At 49.7% G+C, this 17603-nt stretch overlaps 1 protein-coding gene across 5 annotated transcripts in view; it reads right to left on the reverse strand.

The window, feature by feature from the left end:
- The window catches only part of LOC138788037 (potassium voltage-gated channel subfamily KQT member 1-like), a 53098-nt gene that overhangs the window by 6655 nt on the left and 28840 nt on the right, over positions 1-17603 (reverse strand). For 2 of the 5 annotated variants that reach the window (XM_069965494.1, XM_069965502.1), the window contains 11 exons: positions 13615-13705; positions 13260-13386; positions 10211-10289; positions 8854-8950; positions 8460-8600; positions 8075-8185; positions 5062-5157; positions 4865-4993; positions 4527-4731; positions 4345-4404; positions 2599-2713 (listed from right to left, as the gene is read on the reverse strand). In XM_069965494.1, the coding sequence (XP_069821595.1) occupies positions 2599-2713; positions 4345-4404; positions 4527-4731; positions 4865-4993; positions 5062-5157; positions 8075-8185; positions 8460-8600; positions 8854-8950; positions 10211-10289; positions 13260-13386; positions 13615-13705 (1251 nt within the window). Of the gene's footprint in view, positions 1-2598; positions 2714-4344; positions 4405-4526; positions 4732-4864; positions 4994-5061; positions 5158-8074; positions 8186-8459; positions 8601-8853; positions 8951-10206; positions 10290-13259; positions 13387-13614; positions 13706-17603 lie in introns of all 5 variants that reach the window. The other 3 variants (XM_069965518.1, XM_069965528.1, XM_069965509.1) reach the window with 3 other exon arrangements.

A 17603-nucleotide genomic window follows, 5' to 3' on the forward strand; every position in this document is an offset into this window, starting at 1 on the left:
TCTCAGGATAATTGTGCAAACAAGACATGCAGGAAGATTACACACAGGTCAGTACTGCAGCACAGACATGCACAGGTCAGTACTGCAGCACAGACACACACAGGTCAGTACTGCAGCACAGACACACACAGGTCAGTACTGCAGCACAGACACACACAGGTCAGTACTGCAGCACAGGCACACGGGTCAGTACTGCAACACAGACACACACAGGTCAGTACTGCAACACAGACACACACAGGTCAGTACTGCAGCACAGACACACACAGGTCAGTACTGCAACACAGACACACACAGGTCAGTACTGCAACACAGACACACACAGGTCAGTACTGCAGCACAGACACACACAGGTCAGTACTGCTGCACAGACACACATACACACACAGGTCAGTACTGCAGCACAGACACACACAGGTCAGTACTGCAGCACAGACACACACAGGTCAGTACTGCAGCACAGACACACACAGGTCAGCACTGCAGCACAGACACACACAGGTCAGTACTGCAGCACAGACACACACAGGTCAGTACTGCAACACAGGCACACAGGTCAGTACTGCAACACAGGCACACGGGTCAGTACTGCAACACAAACACATACAGGTCAGTACTGCAACACAGACACGCACAGGTCAGTACTGCAGCACAGACACACATACACACACAGGTCAGTACTGCAACACAGGCACACGGGTCAGTACTGCAACACAGACACATACAGGTCAGTACTGCAACACAGACACACATACACACACAGGTCAGTACTGCAGCACAGACACACACAGGTCAGTACTGCAGCACAGACACACACAGGTCAGTACTGCAGCACAGACACACACAGGTCAGTACTTCAGCACAGACACACACAGGTCAGTACTGCATCACAGACACACACAGGTCAGTACTGCAGCACAGACACACACAGGTCAGTACTGCAACACAGGCACACAGGTCAGTACTGCAACACAGGCACACGGGTCAGTACTGCAACACAGACACATACAGGTCAGTACTGCAACACAGACACACAGGTCAGTACTGCAACACAGACACACACAGGTCAGTACTGCAGCACAGATATGCACAGGTCAGTACTGCAGCACAGACACGCACAGGTCAGTACTGCAGCACAGACACGCACAGGTCATTACTGCAGCACAGACACGCACAGGTCAGTACTGCAGCACAGACACACATACACACACAGGTCAGTACTGCAGCACAGACACGCACAGGTCAGTACTGCAGCACAGACACACATACACACACAGGTCAGTACTGCAGCACAGACACACACAGGTCAGTACTGCAGCACAGACACACATACACACACAGGTCAGTACTGCAGAACAGAAACACACACACAGGTCAGTACTGCAGAACAGAAACACACACACACACACACAGGTCAGTACTGCAGTACAGAAACGCACACACACACACAGGTCAGTACTGCAGAACAGAAACACACACACACAGGTCAGTACTGCAGTACAGAAACACACACACACACACAGGTCAGTACTGCAGAACAGAAACACACACACACACACAGGTCAGTACTGCAGTACAGAAACGCACACACACACACAGGTCAGTACTGCAGAACAGAAACACACACACACAGGTCAGTACTGCAGCACACACAAATGTGGACACTCACATTTACCGATTTACATGAAAACCACCTGTCTGCCATCAGATGGGGATACAGGAATGAGATCAGATGCAGTGAGCTCCCCCTAGTGGTGGTCCCAATGAATTGAATCTAGTTCCCTATATTCAGTTCAGTAGGACCATAGAGGAATGGGGTCCAGGTCTCACAGCTGTAAAATGGAATAGCCTGATCCTGTGGCCACTCACACACAGTACGGCTGAGGGTACACAACACTGCATGCACACTCGGGGCACACTTACCGCACACCTGCAGGAGTCCATGTGTGAAAGTGGATTATTTACAGCTGCTTCTACATAATCCCAATCCCCCTCTCCTTATTCCACCATCTCTGCTTGCTGTAAGAATATATATATATATGCAGCTGCACTTAGCTCACAGAGCATTAGCAGGACTTGGATGTTCCCATTCACTGACAGCAAGCAGAGATCTTGCAAAAGGTAAAGAACTGGCACAAAGCCTATTAGAAAGTGGTTATGGACAGATCCGCGTTCCACTTTTACACAGCCTCTGCCTGCGCACACCCTCACCTGCTCATACTGCTGCCGGGGAGACAAAGAAGAATGGTTACACCGGGCGGACATCAGGCTTGGCACACATTTAAAGGGTTAAAGGGGCACTGAGCAAAAGGTCCAGGTTGACTGGCTCACTTTTATCCAGGAGCAGCGCCACTTCTGTCAATGTGGCCGTATCTGGTATTGCAGCTCTTTTATATTCAGTTCAGGTGCATTCCATGAGCTGCAATACCGGATACGGCCATCACAGACATGAGAGGTGCTGTTTCTGGGCTATGGCTGTACATACTATGCATTAGTATAGGAATAGACCTGTACCATGGGGCATGCCGCTTTGACTTAGTGCCCCTTAACAGATACTGGCACAATGTCACCCCCCACCCACAGCTGCCTGAGCCTTACTGTGCTAAATCTGTTACCGCCGGCAGTGGGCTCTCCTCGCTCATGGCGTCCATGTCATCAGTGTAGCTATTAGTCCTGGAGATATCCGGCAGAGATTCACCCGGCCGACTCCTCCCTGCAGGGCAATGAAGGGTTAAATGCTTACTTATACAATACTCCAATCACAGCCAAAGCTGAATTCTATTGGTTCCTGCTCAGCACACAATCTGCTGCACTGCATTCTTGGAGACGTAGTGTTTTCAGCTTGCAGTGTACAGACGCCTGGAAGAACTACATCTCCCAGAAAATAGCAGATTATAGAATATAAGGCCGTGTCTATTAGGGCAGTGCTGATGGATTCCCAATGGTAGTCAGAGGGGATTTGCCTGAAGCTTTGGTAGGGACTGGAGTAGAAGTCATGATGAAATGATATTCTATATGGATACTAAGGCTTAAAGGGACAAATAAATAGGTAATAGAATAGAAGATAAATTTGTGTAAAAAATAACTTTAGCTCCACATGCTGGTCGACATCTGAATTAACAGCTCAGCGCTAAACGGGTAAATACAATCTAAGCTCCCTCAATGCCCTAGCCTAGCTCCACCCCTAGTTATATATATGACCTAACAGCTCAGCGCTAAATGGGTAAATACAATCTAAGCTCCCTCAATGCACTAGTCTAGCGCCACCCCCAGTTATATATGTGACCTAACAGCTCAGTGATAAATGAGTAAATACAATCTAAGCTCCCTCAATGTCCTAGCCTAGCTCTACCCCTAGTTATATATATGACCTAACAGCTCAGTGATAAATGGGTAAATACAATCTAAGCTCCCTCAATGTCCTAGCCTAGCTCCACCCCTAGTTATATATATGACCTAACAGCTCAGTGATAAATGGGTAAATACAATCTAAGCTCCCTCAATGTCCTAGTCTAGCTCCACCCACAGTTATAAATTTGACCTAACAGCTCAGCGCTAAATGGGTAAATGCAATCTAAGCTCCCTCAATGCCCTAGTCTAGCTCCACCCCCAGTTATATATGTGACCTAACAGCTCAGTGGTAAATGTAATCTAAGCTCTCTTAATGCCCTAGTCTAGCACCACCCCCTGTTATCTATGTGATCTAACAGTTCAGCGCTAAATGGGTAAATGCAATCTAAGCTCCCTCAATGCACTAGTCTAGCTCCACCCCCAGTTATATATGTGACCTAACAGCTCAGTGGTAAATGCAATCTAAGCTCTCTTAATGCCCTAGTCTAGCACCACCCCCTGTTATCTATGTGATCTAAAAGTTCAGCGCTAAATATGTAAATGCAATCTAAGCTCCCTCAATGCACAAGTCTAGCTCCACCCCTTGTTATCTTTGTGATCTAACAGCTCAGCGCTAAATGGGTAAATGCAATCTAAGCTCCCTCAATGCACTAGTATAGTTACACCCAGCTGTCAGACAGCAGCTCAGATATAACTAATTATCTAGGCTCTTTATGCTATCTAAGTCCCCTAACTGCACTAGTCTAGTATTATGCTGCTGTCAGTCATGTGACCTTTGATTAACAGTCTAAGCTCCCTCAGTGCACTGGTCTAGTTCCATCCTGCTGTCAGATATGTGACTTAAAAGCTCAGCTCTAATTGGTTATGTGCAATCTAAGCTCCCTTAATGCACTAACCAACAGTAACAGGAAAGAAGTTTGCGAATGCAGCTTTGGATGTGAACAGAGAAGAAGAGATTTTACTTTCTTTTTAGGATTTGCCGTACACTTGTACCTTGTACTGTGGAGTTAATGGACGTGCAGATAGAGAGGGTGGACCAAGATCGAGAGCGACCTATTACAGGGAGGAAGAAGAGCAGGAGAGAGAGAGACAGAAGGTGAAAGCAGGGAGGAGTATATAGCGGAGTATCTCTGGGTTATATACTCATCTGTATGCAGCACACGTCTGCCCCCTACCTGTAGGCCCCTGGAAGTTCATGTCTCTCTTCTCGCCCTCGCTGCGCTGATAGGTGATGTGAGGTACAGACAGCGCGTTCTCCGGGGGGGCGCCCCCTCTGGGGCTCGGCGGGATGGGGGACAGGCACAGCGGGGCCAGCGTGGGGCTGGTGGGGGTGACCAGGGCCTCGTGCACAGACTTGGTCTTCTTCTTACATCTTCTGTTCTGGGGGAAGAGCAAGGAATTTCAGTCACCAGACAGTTCAGAAGCAGGATATTCTACAGGAGCTGGCAGCAGGGCATGCTGGGAGTTGGAGTTCATAGAGTGTGCAGGTTGAGGCTGGCAGGAATGCCCAGACCTGTCTCCGTGTGCCCGGGCTGAGCGGCGCCGCTGCCGTCTTGTTTCCCTGATCCGGAGGAGTCAGGTAGATCTTCCATGTGGCTGTGGAGCTGTAGGACTTCTCAGCAGCGTAACACCTCCATAGAGTCTGCAGGGAGACAGTCAGTAAGGTGAGATACTCTGCGGCCCTCATCCCCTCCACCACCCGTACCGTACCTGGATCAGCGAGGCCGCTGCCGGGATCTGTCTATTGAAGTGCTTCTGTCTTTGCTTCTGCTGAACCTTAAGAGCGAAACCAGAGCCCAAAATCCCCTAAGAGATGAGAAAAAAGAGATCAGGGAGAGAACTGTGGCTGTTATATTCCTCACAGCTGACGGTTTGTTACAATGTAAAATCCTCCGCGAGTCAATACATTAGAAGCATAAATCTCTTCCCTGTCCTGATAGCTTGTTACACTGTAACAGGTCTAGACAATCCTCTGTGAGCTAAACACATAAGACGTATAACATTTATCCTGCTTGTTACACTGTATCAGGTCTAGACAATCCTCTGTGAGCTAAACACATAAGAGGTATAACATTTATCCTGCCTGTTATACTGTATCAGGTCTAGACAATCCTCTGTGAGCTAAACACATAAGACGTATAACATGTATCCTGTCTGACAGTGTGTCCGGTCTAGACAATCCTCTGTGAGCTAAACACATAAGAGGTATAACATTTATCCTGCCTGACAGTGCGTCCGGTCTAGACAATCCTCTGTGAGCTAAACTCATTAGAGGTATAACATGTATCCTGCCTGACAGCGTGTCCGGTCTAGACAATCCTCTGTGAGCTAAACACATAAGAGGTATAACATTTATCCTGCCTGTTATACTGTATCAGGTCTAGACAATCCTCTGTGAGCTAAACACATAAGAGGTATAACATTTATCCTGCCTGACAGTGCGTCCGGTCTAGACAATCCTCTGTGAGCTAAACACATACAGGGTATTACATTCATCCTTCCTGACAGTGTGTCCGGTCTAGACAATCCTCTGTGAGCTAAACACAAACGAAGTATAACATTTATCCTGCCTGACAATGCTTCCCATCTAGACAATCCTCTGTGAGCTAAACTCATAAGAGTCATAACATTTATCCTGCCTGACAGTGCGTCCGGTGTAGACAATCCTCTGTGAGCTAAACTCATTAGAGGTATAACATGTATCCTGCCTGACAGCGTGTCCGGTCTAGACAATCCTCTGTGAGCTAAACACATAAGAGGTATAACATTTATCCTGCCTGTTATACTGTATCAGGTCTAGACAATCCTCTGTGAGCTAAACACATAAGAGGTATAACATTTATCCTGCCTGACAGTGCGTCCGGTCTAGACAATCCTCTGTGAGCTAAACACATACAGGGTATTACATTCATCCTTCCTGACAGTGTGTCCGGTCTAGACAATCCTCTGTGAGCTAAACACAAACGAAGTATAACATTTATCCTGCCTGACAATGCTTCCCATCTAGACAATCCTCTGTGAGCTAAACTCATAAGAGTCATAACATTTATCCTGCCTGACAGTGCGTCCGGTGTAGACAATCCTCTGTGAGCTAAACTCATTAGAGGTATAACATGTATCCTGCCTGACAGCGTGTCCGGTCTAGACAATCCTCTGTGAGCTAAACTCATTAGAGGTATAACATGTATCCTGCCTGACAGCGTGTCCGGTCTAGACAATCCTCTGTGAGCTAAACACATCAGCATGCTTCCTTCTAGTTTATTACAATGTATCCAGTCCATACAATCCTCTGTGAGCTAAACACATCAGCACACTTCATGGTACTTTGTTTTAATGTATTTAGTCCAGACAATCCTCTGTGAGTTAAACACACCAGCATGCTTCCTTTTAGTTTATTACAATGTATTTAGTCCAGACAATCCTCTGTGAGCTAAACACATCAGCCTGCTTCCTTCTAGTTTATTACAATGTATCCAGCCCAGACAATCCTCTGTGAGCTAAACACATCAGCCTGCTTCCTTCTAGTTTATTACAATGTATACAGTCCAGACAATCATCTGTGAGCTTAACACATCAGCCTGCTTCCTTCTAGTTTATTACAATGTATACAGTCCAGACAATCCTCTGTGAGCTAAACACATCAGCACATTTCCTTCTAGTTTATTACAATGTATCCAGCCCAGACAATCCTCTGTGAGCTAAACACACCAGCCTGCTTCCTTCTAGTTTATTACAATGTATCCAGCCCAGACAATCCTCTGTGAGCTAAACACATCAGCCTGCTTCCTTCTAGTTTATTACAATGTATCCAGCCCAGACAATCCTCTGTGAGCTAAACACATCAGCCTGCTTCCTTCTAGTTTATTACAATGTATACAGTCCAGACAATCCTCTGTGAGCTAAACACATCAGCACATTTCCTTCTAGTTTATTACAATGTATCCAGTCCAGACAATCCTCTGTGAGCTAAACACATCAGCCTGCTTCCTTCTAGTTTATTACAATGTATCCAGCCCAGACAATCCTCTGTGAGCTAAACACACCAGCCTGCTTCCTTCTAGTTTATTACAATGTATCCAGCCCAGACAATCCTCTGTGAGCTAAACACATCAGCCTGCTTCCTTCTAGTTTATTACAATGTATCCAGCCCAGACAATCCTCTGTGAGCTAAACACACCAGCCTGCTTCCTTCTAGTTTATTACAATGTATCCAGCCCAGACAATCCTCTGTGAGCTAAACACACCAGCCTGCTTCCTTCTAGTTTATTACAATGTATACAGTCCAGACAATCCTCTGTGAGCTAAACACACCAGCCTGCTTCCTTCTAGTTTATTACAATGTATCCAGTCCAGACAATCCTCTGTGAGCTAAACACATCAGCCTGCTTCCTTCTAGTTTATTACAATGTATCCAGCCCAGACAATCCTCTGTGAGCTAAACACACCAGCCTGCTTCCTTCTAGTTTATTACAATGTATACAGTCCAGACAATCCTCTGTGAGCTAAACACATCAGCCTGCTTCCTTCTAGTTTATTACAATGTATCCAGCCCAGACAATCCTCTGTGAGCTAAACACATCAGCCTGCTTCCTTCTAGTTTATTACAATGTATCCAGCCCAGACAATCCTCTGTGAGCTAAACACATTAGAAGCGGTAACCTCTCTTCTGTCCTACATTGATCACTTCTGTATACTCATGGAGTTGGTCGCTGATGGTACTCACCGCTGGAAGAGCAAAGAACGATATGGCAAAGACGGAGAAGCAGGAAGCGATGGTTTTCCCGATCCAGGTCTGTGGAACTTTATCCCCGTATCCTATGGTTGTCACTGTGACCTGCGCAACAGGAAACTGAGGCGAGTCATACAGCGGGATACCAGGCAGAACAACCAGCAACAACATTAATATCCTGCTATGTAAACCTGCAGGGGGCAGCAGAGCTACGTGATCTCACATCCTGGTCTCTAACAGGAAACCATCAGATCTGTCAGTGCAGCTTTGGATGTGACTAGAGAAGGTGGATATTGTTTATATTTGCTATGGGTCTTCTCTTTCCTCCTTATATTATACACAGAGAAGTCACAATATAAACGGAGGCTGTCATACTCACCACTCCCCACCAGAGGGCGTCAGCGTAGCTGGAGAATCCCGTCCTCCCTTCTTCATCTACGGCGTCTTTCTCTGCCAGGTAGACGAAATACGAAGAGAAGATCAGCCCCAAGAATCCGATATACAGGGTGGTGATCAGCTCCTGCGGGAAGGGGCATCCACAAGATCACGGCATGGAAAGAGAGGAAAGACTCAGCCCCTTAGTAATACAGCTAGAATGGTGGGATGGGGGATTATTACAGAGCAGTCACTGTGCCTGATGGGATTGTAACGCAGCGACTGCCCCGGCCTGTGGGTGACACCGCTGAGTCTCCATCAGTCTGTGAGGATCTAGAGGTGTCATAGAGAAGAAGAGCGGATAGATGGGCACCGCTGTAGGATGACTGTGTCCTTACCTGACGATGAATGAACACTACAGATCCCAGAAGTCTCCATGTCCCTCCCTGACGATCTACATGTAGCATCCGGAGGATCTGCAGGAATCGGATCCCCCTGAAGAAGAAGAGGAGGAGAGAATGAGACAAAGTCGGAAAAACACAGACTCTTCATTTATTACTTATACTCCAGAGCTGCACTCACTATTCTGCTGGTGGGGTCACTGTGTACATACATTACACTGCTGTATTATACTCCAGAGCTGCACTCACTATTCTGCTGGTGGGGTCACTGTGTACATACATTACTGATCCTGAGTTACATCCTGTATTATACCCCAGAGCTGCACTCACTATTCTGCTGGTGGGGTCACTGTGTACATTACATTACTGATCCTGAGTTACATCCTGTATTATACCCTAGAGCTGCACTCACTATTCTGCTGGTGGGGTCACTGTGTACATTACATTACTGATCCTGAGTTACATCCTATTATATACCCCAGAGCTGCACTCACTATTCTGCTGGTGAGGTCACTGTGTACATACATTACATTACTGATCCTGAGTTACATCCTATTATATACCCCAGAGCTGCACTCACTATTCTGCTGGTGGGGTCACTGTGTACATACATTACATTACTGATCCTGTATTATACCCCAGAGCTGCACTCACTATTCTGCTGGTGAGGTCACTGTGTACATACATTACATTACTGATCCTGTATTATACCCCAGAGCTGCACTCACTATTCTGCTGGTGGGGTCACTGTGTACATACATTACATTACTGATACTGTTACATCCTGTATTATACCCCAGAGCTGCACTCACTATTCTGCTGGTGGGGTCACTGTGTACATACATTACATTACTGATCCTGAGTTACATCCTGTATTATACTCCAGAGCTGCACTCACTATTCTGCTGGTGGGGTCACTGTGTACATACATTACTGATCCTGAGTTACATCCTGTATTATACCCCAGAGCTGCACTCACTATCCTGCTGGTGAGGTCACTGTGTACATACATTACATTACTGATCCTGAGTTACATCCTGTATTATACCCCAGAGCTGCCCTCACTATTCTGCTGGTGGGGTCACAGTGTATATACATTACATTACTGATCCTGTATTATACTCCAGAGCTGCACTCACTATTCTGCTGGTGGGGTCACTGTGTACATACATTACTGATCCTGAGTTACATCCTGTATTATACCCCAGAGCTGCACTCACTATTCTACTGGTGGGGTCACTGTGTACATACATTACATTACTGATCCTGAGTTACTTGGCGGTATTATTTGGGGATCTGTAATGGATCTGACTTCCAGACCTGAGGAATCCTGGAGGCCAACAAACTCACCAACCTAATGGCAGATGTGGCGAAGACTTGTCCGTTGGAGCCGACGCTGAGGACGATGATGGACGCTATGACCACAATGAGATCTGGAGGAGGAAAGTTACATCAGGAATTATAAGTCTATGGAGGAGGGATATGCAGGACATAAGGCAGTGGCACCCAGCGATGTGACCCCGCCCACCTGACACCTTAGCATCTTATTTAGAGGGAAATGTCATGTCACCTCTCTTGACTCACAGGTCATGTGATGATGTAGTAAACGGACTGGCACCAGGGAGCCCAGCAATGGATGAGTGCAAGTCCTAACAGCCGAAAATATACATATATGCCACAAGAGAAAAAGACTGATCATGTGATGGACACACAGGTGCAGAGCTCTATAAAGTGTAATTAGCCCCGCCCCTGTGACATCACATGACCACAGCTGATCGGAATCCACTGGAAGGGACTGTATGAAAGGAAGCAGAGATCCTGAAAACAGTGAGGAATCAATACAGGAAGTATAGTAAAAGATGGTAAAAGGAATAACGCAACATAAAGATCCCCTCAAAGTCACCCCCCATGGGTAGCTATCAGATGGTAGACCCCCTAGACATATATAAAATGGTAGACCCCATGGGTAGATATAAGATGGTAGACCCCATGGGTAGATATCAGATGGTAGACCCCATGGGTAGACATCAGATGGTAGACCCCATGAGTAGATATTAGATGGTAGACCCCATGGGTAGATATAAGATGGTAGACCCCATGGGTAGATATCAGATGGTAGACCCCATGGGTAGATATTAGATGGTAGACCCCATGGGTAGATATTAGATGGTAGAATCCATGGGTAGACATCAGATGGTAGACCCCATGGGTAGATATAAGATGGTAGACCCCATGGGTAGATATAAGATGGTAGACCCCATGAGTAGATATTAGATGGTAGACCCCATGGGTAGATATAAGATGGTAGACCCCATGGGTAGATATCAGATGGTAGACCCCATGGGTAGATATCAGATGGTAGACCCCATGGGTAGATATTAGATGGTAGAATCCATGGGTAGACATCAGATGGTAGACCCCATGGGTAGATATAAGATGGTAGACCCCATGGGTAGATATAAGATGGTAGACCCCATGGGTAGATATAAGATGGTAGACCCCATGGGTAGATATAAGATGGTAGACCCCATAGGTAGACATCAGATGGTAGACCCCCATCAGTAGATATCAGACCCCATGGGTAGATTTCAGATCCAATCAGTAGATATCAGATGGTAGACCCCATCAGTAGATATCAGACCCCATCAGTAGATATCAGATGGTAGACCCTATGGGTTTTATATCAGACCCCATCAGTAGATATCAGATGGTAGACCCTATGGGTATATATCAGACTCCATCAGTAGATATCAGATGGTAGACAACATCAGTAGATATCAGACCCCATCAGTAGATATCAGATGGTAGACCCTATGGGTAGATATCAGATGGTAGACCCCATGGGTAGATATCAGACCCCATCAGAAGATATCAGATGGTAGACCTATGGGTAGATATAAAATGGTAGACCCTATAGGTAGATATCAGATGGTAGACCCCATGGGTAGATATAAAATCGTAGACCCCATAAGTAGATATTAGATGGTAGACCCCATGGGTAGATATAAGATAGTAGATCCCATGGGTAGATATAAAATGGTAGACCCTATAGGTAGATATCAGATGGTAGACCCCATGGGTAGATATCAGACGGTAGACCCCATAGGTAGACATCAGATGGTAGACCCCCATCAGTAGATATCAGACCCCATGGGTAGATTTTAGATCCCATCAGTAGATATCAGATGGTAGACCCCATGGGTAGATATCAGACCCCATCAGAAGATATCAGATGGTAGACCTATGGGTAGATATAAAATGGTAGACCCTATAGGTAGATATCAGATGGTAGACCCCATGGGTAGATATCAGATGGTAGACCCCTATCAACAGATTTCAGATGGTAGACCCCATAGGTAGATATCAGATGGTAGACCCCATCAGTAGATATCAGACCACATTAGTAGATATCAGACCCCATCAGTAGATATCAGATGGTAGACAACATCAGTAGATATCAGACCCCATCAGTAGATATCAGATGGTAGACCCTATGGGTAGATATCAGATGGTAGACCCCATGAGCAGATATCAGACCCCATCAGAAGATATCAGATGATAGACCTATGGGTAGATATAAAATGGTAGACCCTATTGGTAGATATCAGATGGTAGACCCCATGGGTAGATATCAGATGGTAGACCCCTATCAACAGATTTCAGATGGTAGACCCCATAGGTAGATATCAAATGGTAGACCCCATAGGTAGATATCAGATGGTAGACCCCATCAGTAGATATCAGACCCCATCAGTAGATATCAGATGGTAGACCCCATCAGTAGATATCAGACCCCATGGGTAGATATCAGATCCCATCAGTAGATATCAGATGGTAGACCCTATGGGTAGATATCAGATGGGAGACCCCATGGGTAGATATCCGACCCCATCAGAAGATATCAGATGGTAGACCTATGGGTATATATCAGACCCCATCAGTAGATATCAGACCCCATCAGTAGATATCAAATGGTAGACCCTATGGGTATATATCAGACCCCATCAGTAGATATCAGATGGTAGACCCCATGGGTAGGTATCAGACCCCATAGGTAGGTATCAGATGGTAGACCCCATGGGTAGATATCAGACCCCATCAGTAGATATCACATGGTAGACCCCATGGGTAGATATAACATGGTAGACCCCATGGGTAGGTATCAGACCCCATCAGTAGATATCAGACCCCATCAGTAGATATCAGACCCCATGGGCTCGGGTTTCACAGCTATAGTTCTATGTGTTTATCTAGAAGTAATAGGACCTGTGAGTGTCTGTCACCAATCCCAACGTACGTCTGTTGTGTGATCAGCGGGGATCAGTCATCAGGATTTGTCAGTGTTCCCTATACATCCACTCGTATAACAAGGTAATCCTATAGGGCTTCCCATCACCGCTCACCGATTATGGAGATTGGCTTCCGAGCAAAACGGATTCGCCCCTTGAAGCCAACGTATTTACTGCGGCAACCGGCCGACCACAGCCGCACCAGGTACTCGGCACCGAAGAACACCACCAGCACGATTTCCTGCAAGGCAGAAGCATAGTACATAGTATGATGATGACCTCCCTGGTTGGCACTGTAGGCATTAATAGTTGTTGCATCATCTAGAAACCATCAGCAAGTAGGTTCATGTAACAACAGTAATGAAGCCCTATGCAGATTTGTATCCTGGTCCCTGTATCAACATACTAATAGTGACCCTCACTCCGCATACAGGACAGCCTGGGATATGTAGTGCGTCTTGTTACTTACCATCCAGAATAGAGTTCCTGTGGCAAATTCAGAGTAATGTTCTATGGTGGACAGGACGCTGAAGATCAGACAGATGAGGACGAGGAGGAACCTGGGCCAAACAACCAAGAGATTACCTATACTGAGATCTCAATGGAGGCACAAAAGCTTAGAGGTTACATTCACACTGGAGCAGCTGTTATTTAAAGGGGTATCCTGACCTCTAACACCTATTCCCTATCCATGGGACAGGGGATACTTTTCTGATTGTGGGGGCTCTTAACCACAGAGGGGCGCTAGTACTTTGACCCTACCCCACCATGATCGGACCCCTTAACCCATGGAGGCTGGAAACCCCTTTAACGCAGGTCCTGATCACAGGAGAACCGCTCTGGTCTGGGTTACTTCACACAGAATCACAATCTCAGTCCCCGTATCTCACCCTGTTCTCAAAGACTCTGGCCTAGGCAAAGTCCTCCCGCCAGTACTGCCCAGTAAGCTACTGGTCTCTACTGGCACCACCAGGCCTCGCTTTGGCTTCCAAATCTCCTTCCAAAACAGTTGGGTGGTCTTGCCTCTATAGACCCCACTCTGAGGCCCAGCCAACTGCTCCAAAGACTCTCTAAGCCGGCTCACTGCAGGGGCCTAGGGTTGCTTCCTTCCCCATTGAAAAATACCAGATATTCAGCATTGGGGTTGCCAGACCATTGGTGTTAATGGTCGCTGCCCGGCACTATGGAATTTAGGTTAGAGACCCACACGAATTGGGACCCCTAGAGGCAACAAACATATCACACAGTGTACACAGCAGAACCATACTCCATGTCCCGCCCTTTGACTTGAGGAGCTGGTGCCTAGGGAACCCACCTCAAAACATGTCAAAAGTTGTGATAGGTCAGGGTCTCATTGCTAGGATCCCCATCAACCATTGACCACACACTCAGCCCACAACCTCGGCCTGTTCTTGGTCTCTGCTCTACCTGATCCGCTAATGGTTTGAACTGGTGTCTCCTGGTGCACAAGAGCATCTGCCACCTATATTGGAACCATTCCTAGTGGTAGCCACCTGGTGGCCCACCCATGTACCACCAATAACGGGAACATCCCTAGTGGTAGCCACCTGGTGGCACACTCATCTACAACCAATATTTGGACCATCCCTAGTGGTAGCCACCTGGTGGACCCCACATCTGTCACTGATAATGGGGCCATCCCTAGTGGTAGCCACCTGGTGGCATACCCATTTACAACCAATAATGGGACAATCCCTAAAGGTAGTCCCCATGAGCCCCCCCATCTGGCACCGATAATGGGACCATCCCTAGAGGTAGCCATCTGGTGGTCCACAAGACGATCTGCCACCTATAATATAAACATCCATGGAGGTAGCCACTTGGTGGCCCCCCATCTGCCAACAATAATGAGACCATCCCTAGTGGTAGCCACCTGGTGGCCCTCTGCGGTGAGAAGAAGTTAAAAGGGTAACAACTAGGAGATGGGCTAGCCTTTGGCTCTCCCCTGGTCACGGATGTACTTTCTTGGAAGGAGGTACCAACCACTACATTCCAGGGACACCTCACAAGACCGGACACTCTGGAGATTCTGCCACCCCGTCAGGTAGTGATCAATAGGCCCTGGTCACAGGCCCTCAGGTCCTTACATTTGCCCATTTCCCTCTTCCTGACCGATCATTTCCCCCCCGACAGGCGCCACGGTCACCGACTAATCCATGCAAATCACAGGTTGTAATGTTATGGCAGACATGGCCCCCGGCATTACCGATGCACAATACCAGGCAGCGCTCCCAATGGTCGGGCCTGGACGTAACTTTCTCTCGTCAGAGGAGAAGTAATTAAAATAATCTGAATTATTAATAAGGAAGTGACTAACCACTCGTGAACTTAACCCCTGCACTGGTGAGCTCTATAACAAGCCCCCGGGGACAGCGGCGGGCGGTCTGTGAGGGGAGTAGCTGTCACGTGGCTCCAGGGATTAGGAGTCATCCCATCAATTAATAACCAGACAGCTGGGATTACACACATTCCCGGATTACTGCCCCAACATGTACACAGCACCCGGGCACAAGTATGGGGCCGGCACAGGGGCATGGTGACAGGAGCAGGGGGCCGCACAGGGGCATGGTGACAGGAGCAGGGGGCAGCACAGGGGCACGGTGACAGGAGCAGGGGGCCGGCACAGGGTCACGGTGACAGGAGCAGGGGGCCGGCACAGGGTCACGGTGACAGGAGCAGGGGGCCGGCACAGGGTCACGGTGACAGGAGCAGGAGGGCACAGGGGCACGGTGATAGGAGCAGGGGGCCGTCACAGGGGCACGGTGACTGGAGCAGGGGGCCGTCACAGGGGCACAGTGACAGGAGCAGGGGGCGGCACAGGGGCAAGATGACAGGAGCAATGGGCGGCACAGGGGCACGGTGACAGGAGCAGGGGGCGGCACAGGGGCATGGTGACAGGAGCAGGAGGGCACAGGGGCACGGTGATAGGAGCAGGGGGCCGGCACAGGGGCACGGTGACAGGAGCAGGGGGCCGGCACAGGGGCACGGTGACAGGAGCAGGGGGCCGGCACAGGGGCACGGTGACAGGAGCAGGGGGCCGGCACAGGGGCACGGTGACAGGAGCAGGGGATCAGCACAGGGGCACGGTGACAGGAGCAGGGGGCACGATGACTGGAGCAGGGGGCCGTCACAGGGGCACGGTGACAGGAGCAGGGGGCCGGCACAGGGGCACGGTGACAGGAGCAGGGGGCCGGCACAGGGGCACGGTGACAGGAGCAGGAGGGCACAGGGGCACGGTGATAGGAGCAGGGGGCCGTCACAGGGGCACGGTGACTGGAGCAGGGGGCCGTCACAGGGGCACAGTGACAGGAGCAGGGGGCGGCACAGGGGCAAGATGACAGGAGCAATGGGCGGCACAGGGGCACGGTGACAGGAGCAGGGGGCGGCACAGGGGCATGGAGACAGGAGCAGGAGGGCACAGGGGCACGGTGATAGGAGCAGGGGGCCGGCACAGGGGCACGGTGACAGAAGCAGGGGGCCGGCACAGGGGCACGGTGACAGGAGCAGGGGGCCGTCACAGGGGCACGGTGACAGGAGCAGGGGGCCGGCACAGGGGCACGGTGACAGGAGCAGGAGGGCACAGGGGCACGGTGATAGGAGCAGGGGGCCGGCACAGGGGCACGGTGACAGGAGCAGGGGGCACGGTGACTGGAGCAGGGGGCAGTCACAGGGGCACAGTGACAGGGGGTGGCACAAGGGCAAGGTGACAGGAGCAGGGGGCGGCACAGGGGCACGGTGACAGGAGCAGGGGGCGGCACAGGGGCATGGTGACAGGAGCAGGAGGGCACAAGGGCACGGTGATAGAAGCAGGGGGCCGGCACAGGGGCACGGTGACAGGAGCAGGGGGCCGGCACAGGGGCACGGTGACTGGAGCAGGGGGCCGGCACAGGGGCACGGTGACAGGAGCAGGGGGCCAGCACAGGGGCACGGTGACAGGAGCAGGAGGGCACAGGGGCATGGTGATAGGAGCAGAAGGCTGGCACAGGGGCACGGTGACAGGAGCAGGGGGCCGGCACAGGGGCACGGTGACTGGAGCAGGGGGCCGGCACAGGGGCACGGTGACAGGAGCAGGGGGCCGGCACAGGGGTACGGTGACAGGAGCAGGAGGGCACAGGGGCATGGTGATAGGAGCAGGGGGCCGGCACAGAGGCACGGTGACAGGAGCAGGGGGCACGGTGACTGGAGCAGGGGGCCGTCGCAGGGGCACGGTGACAGGAGCAGGGGGCCGGCAGAGGGGCACGGTGACAGGAGCAGGGGGCCGACACAGGGGCACGGTGACAGAAGCAGGGGGCCGGCACAGGGGCACGGTGATAGGAGCAGGGGGCCGGCACAGGGGCAGGGTGACAGGAGCAGGGGGCCGGCACAGGGGCACGGTGACAGGAGCAGGGGGCCGGCACAGGGGCATGGTGACAGGAGCAGGGGGCCGGCACAGGGGCA

This window comes from Dendropsophus ebraccatus, chromosome 1 (assembly GCF_027789765.1).
Source record: "Dendropsophus ebraccatus isolate aDenEbr1 chromosome 1, aDenEbr1.pat, whole genome shotgun sequence".
NCBI classification, from domain to species: domain Eukaryota; kingdom Metazoa; phylum Chordata; class Amphibia; order Anura; family Hylidae; genus Dendropsophus; species Dendropsophus ebraccatus.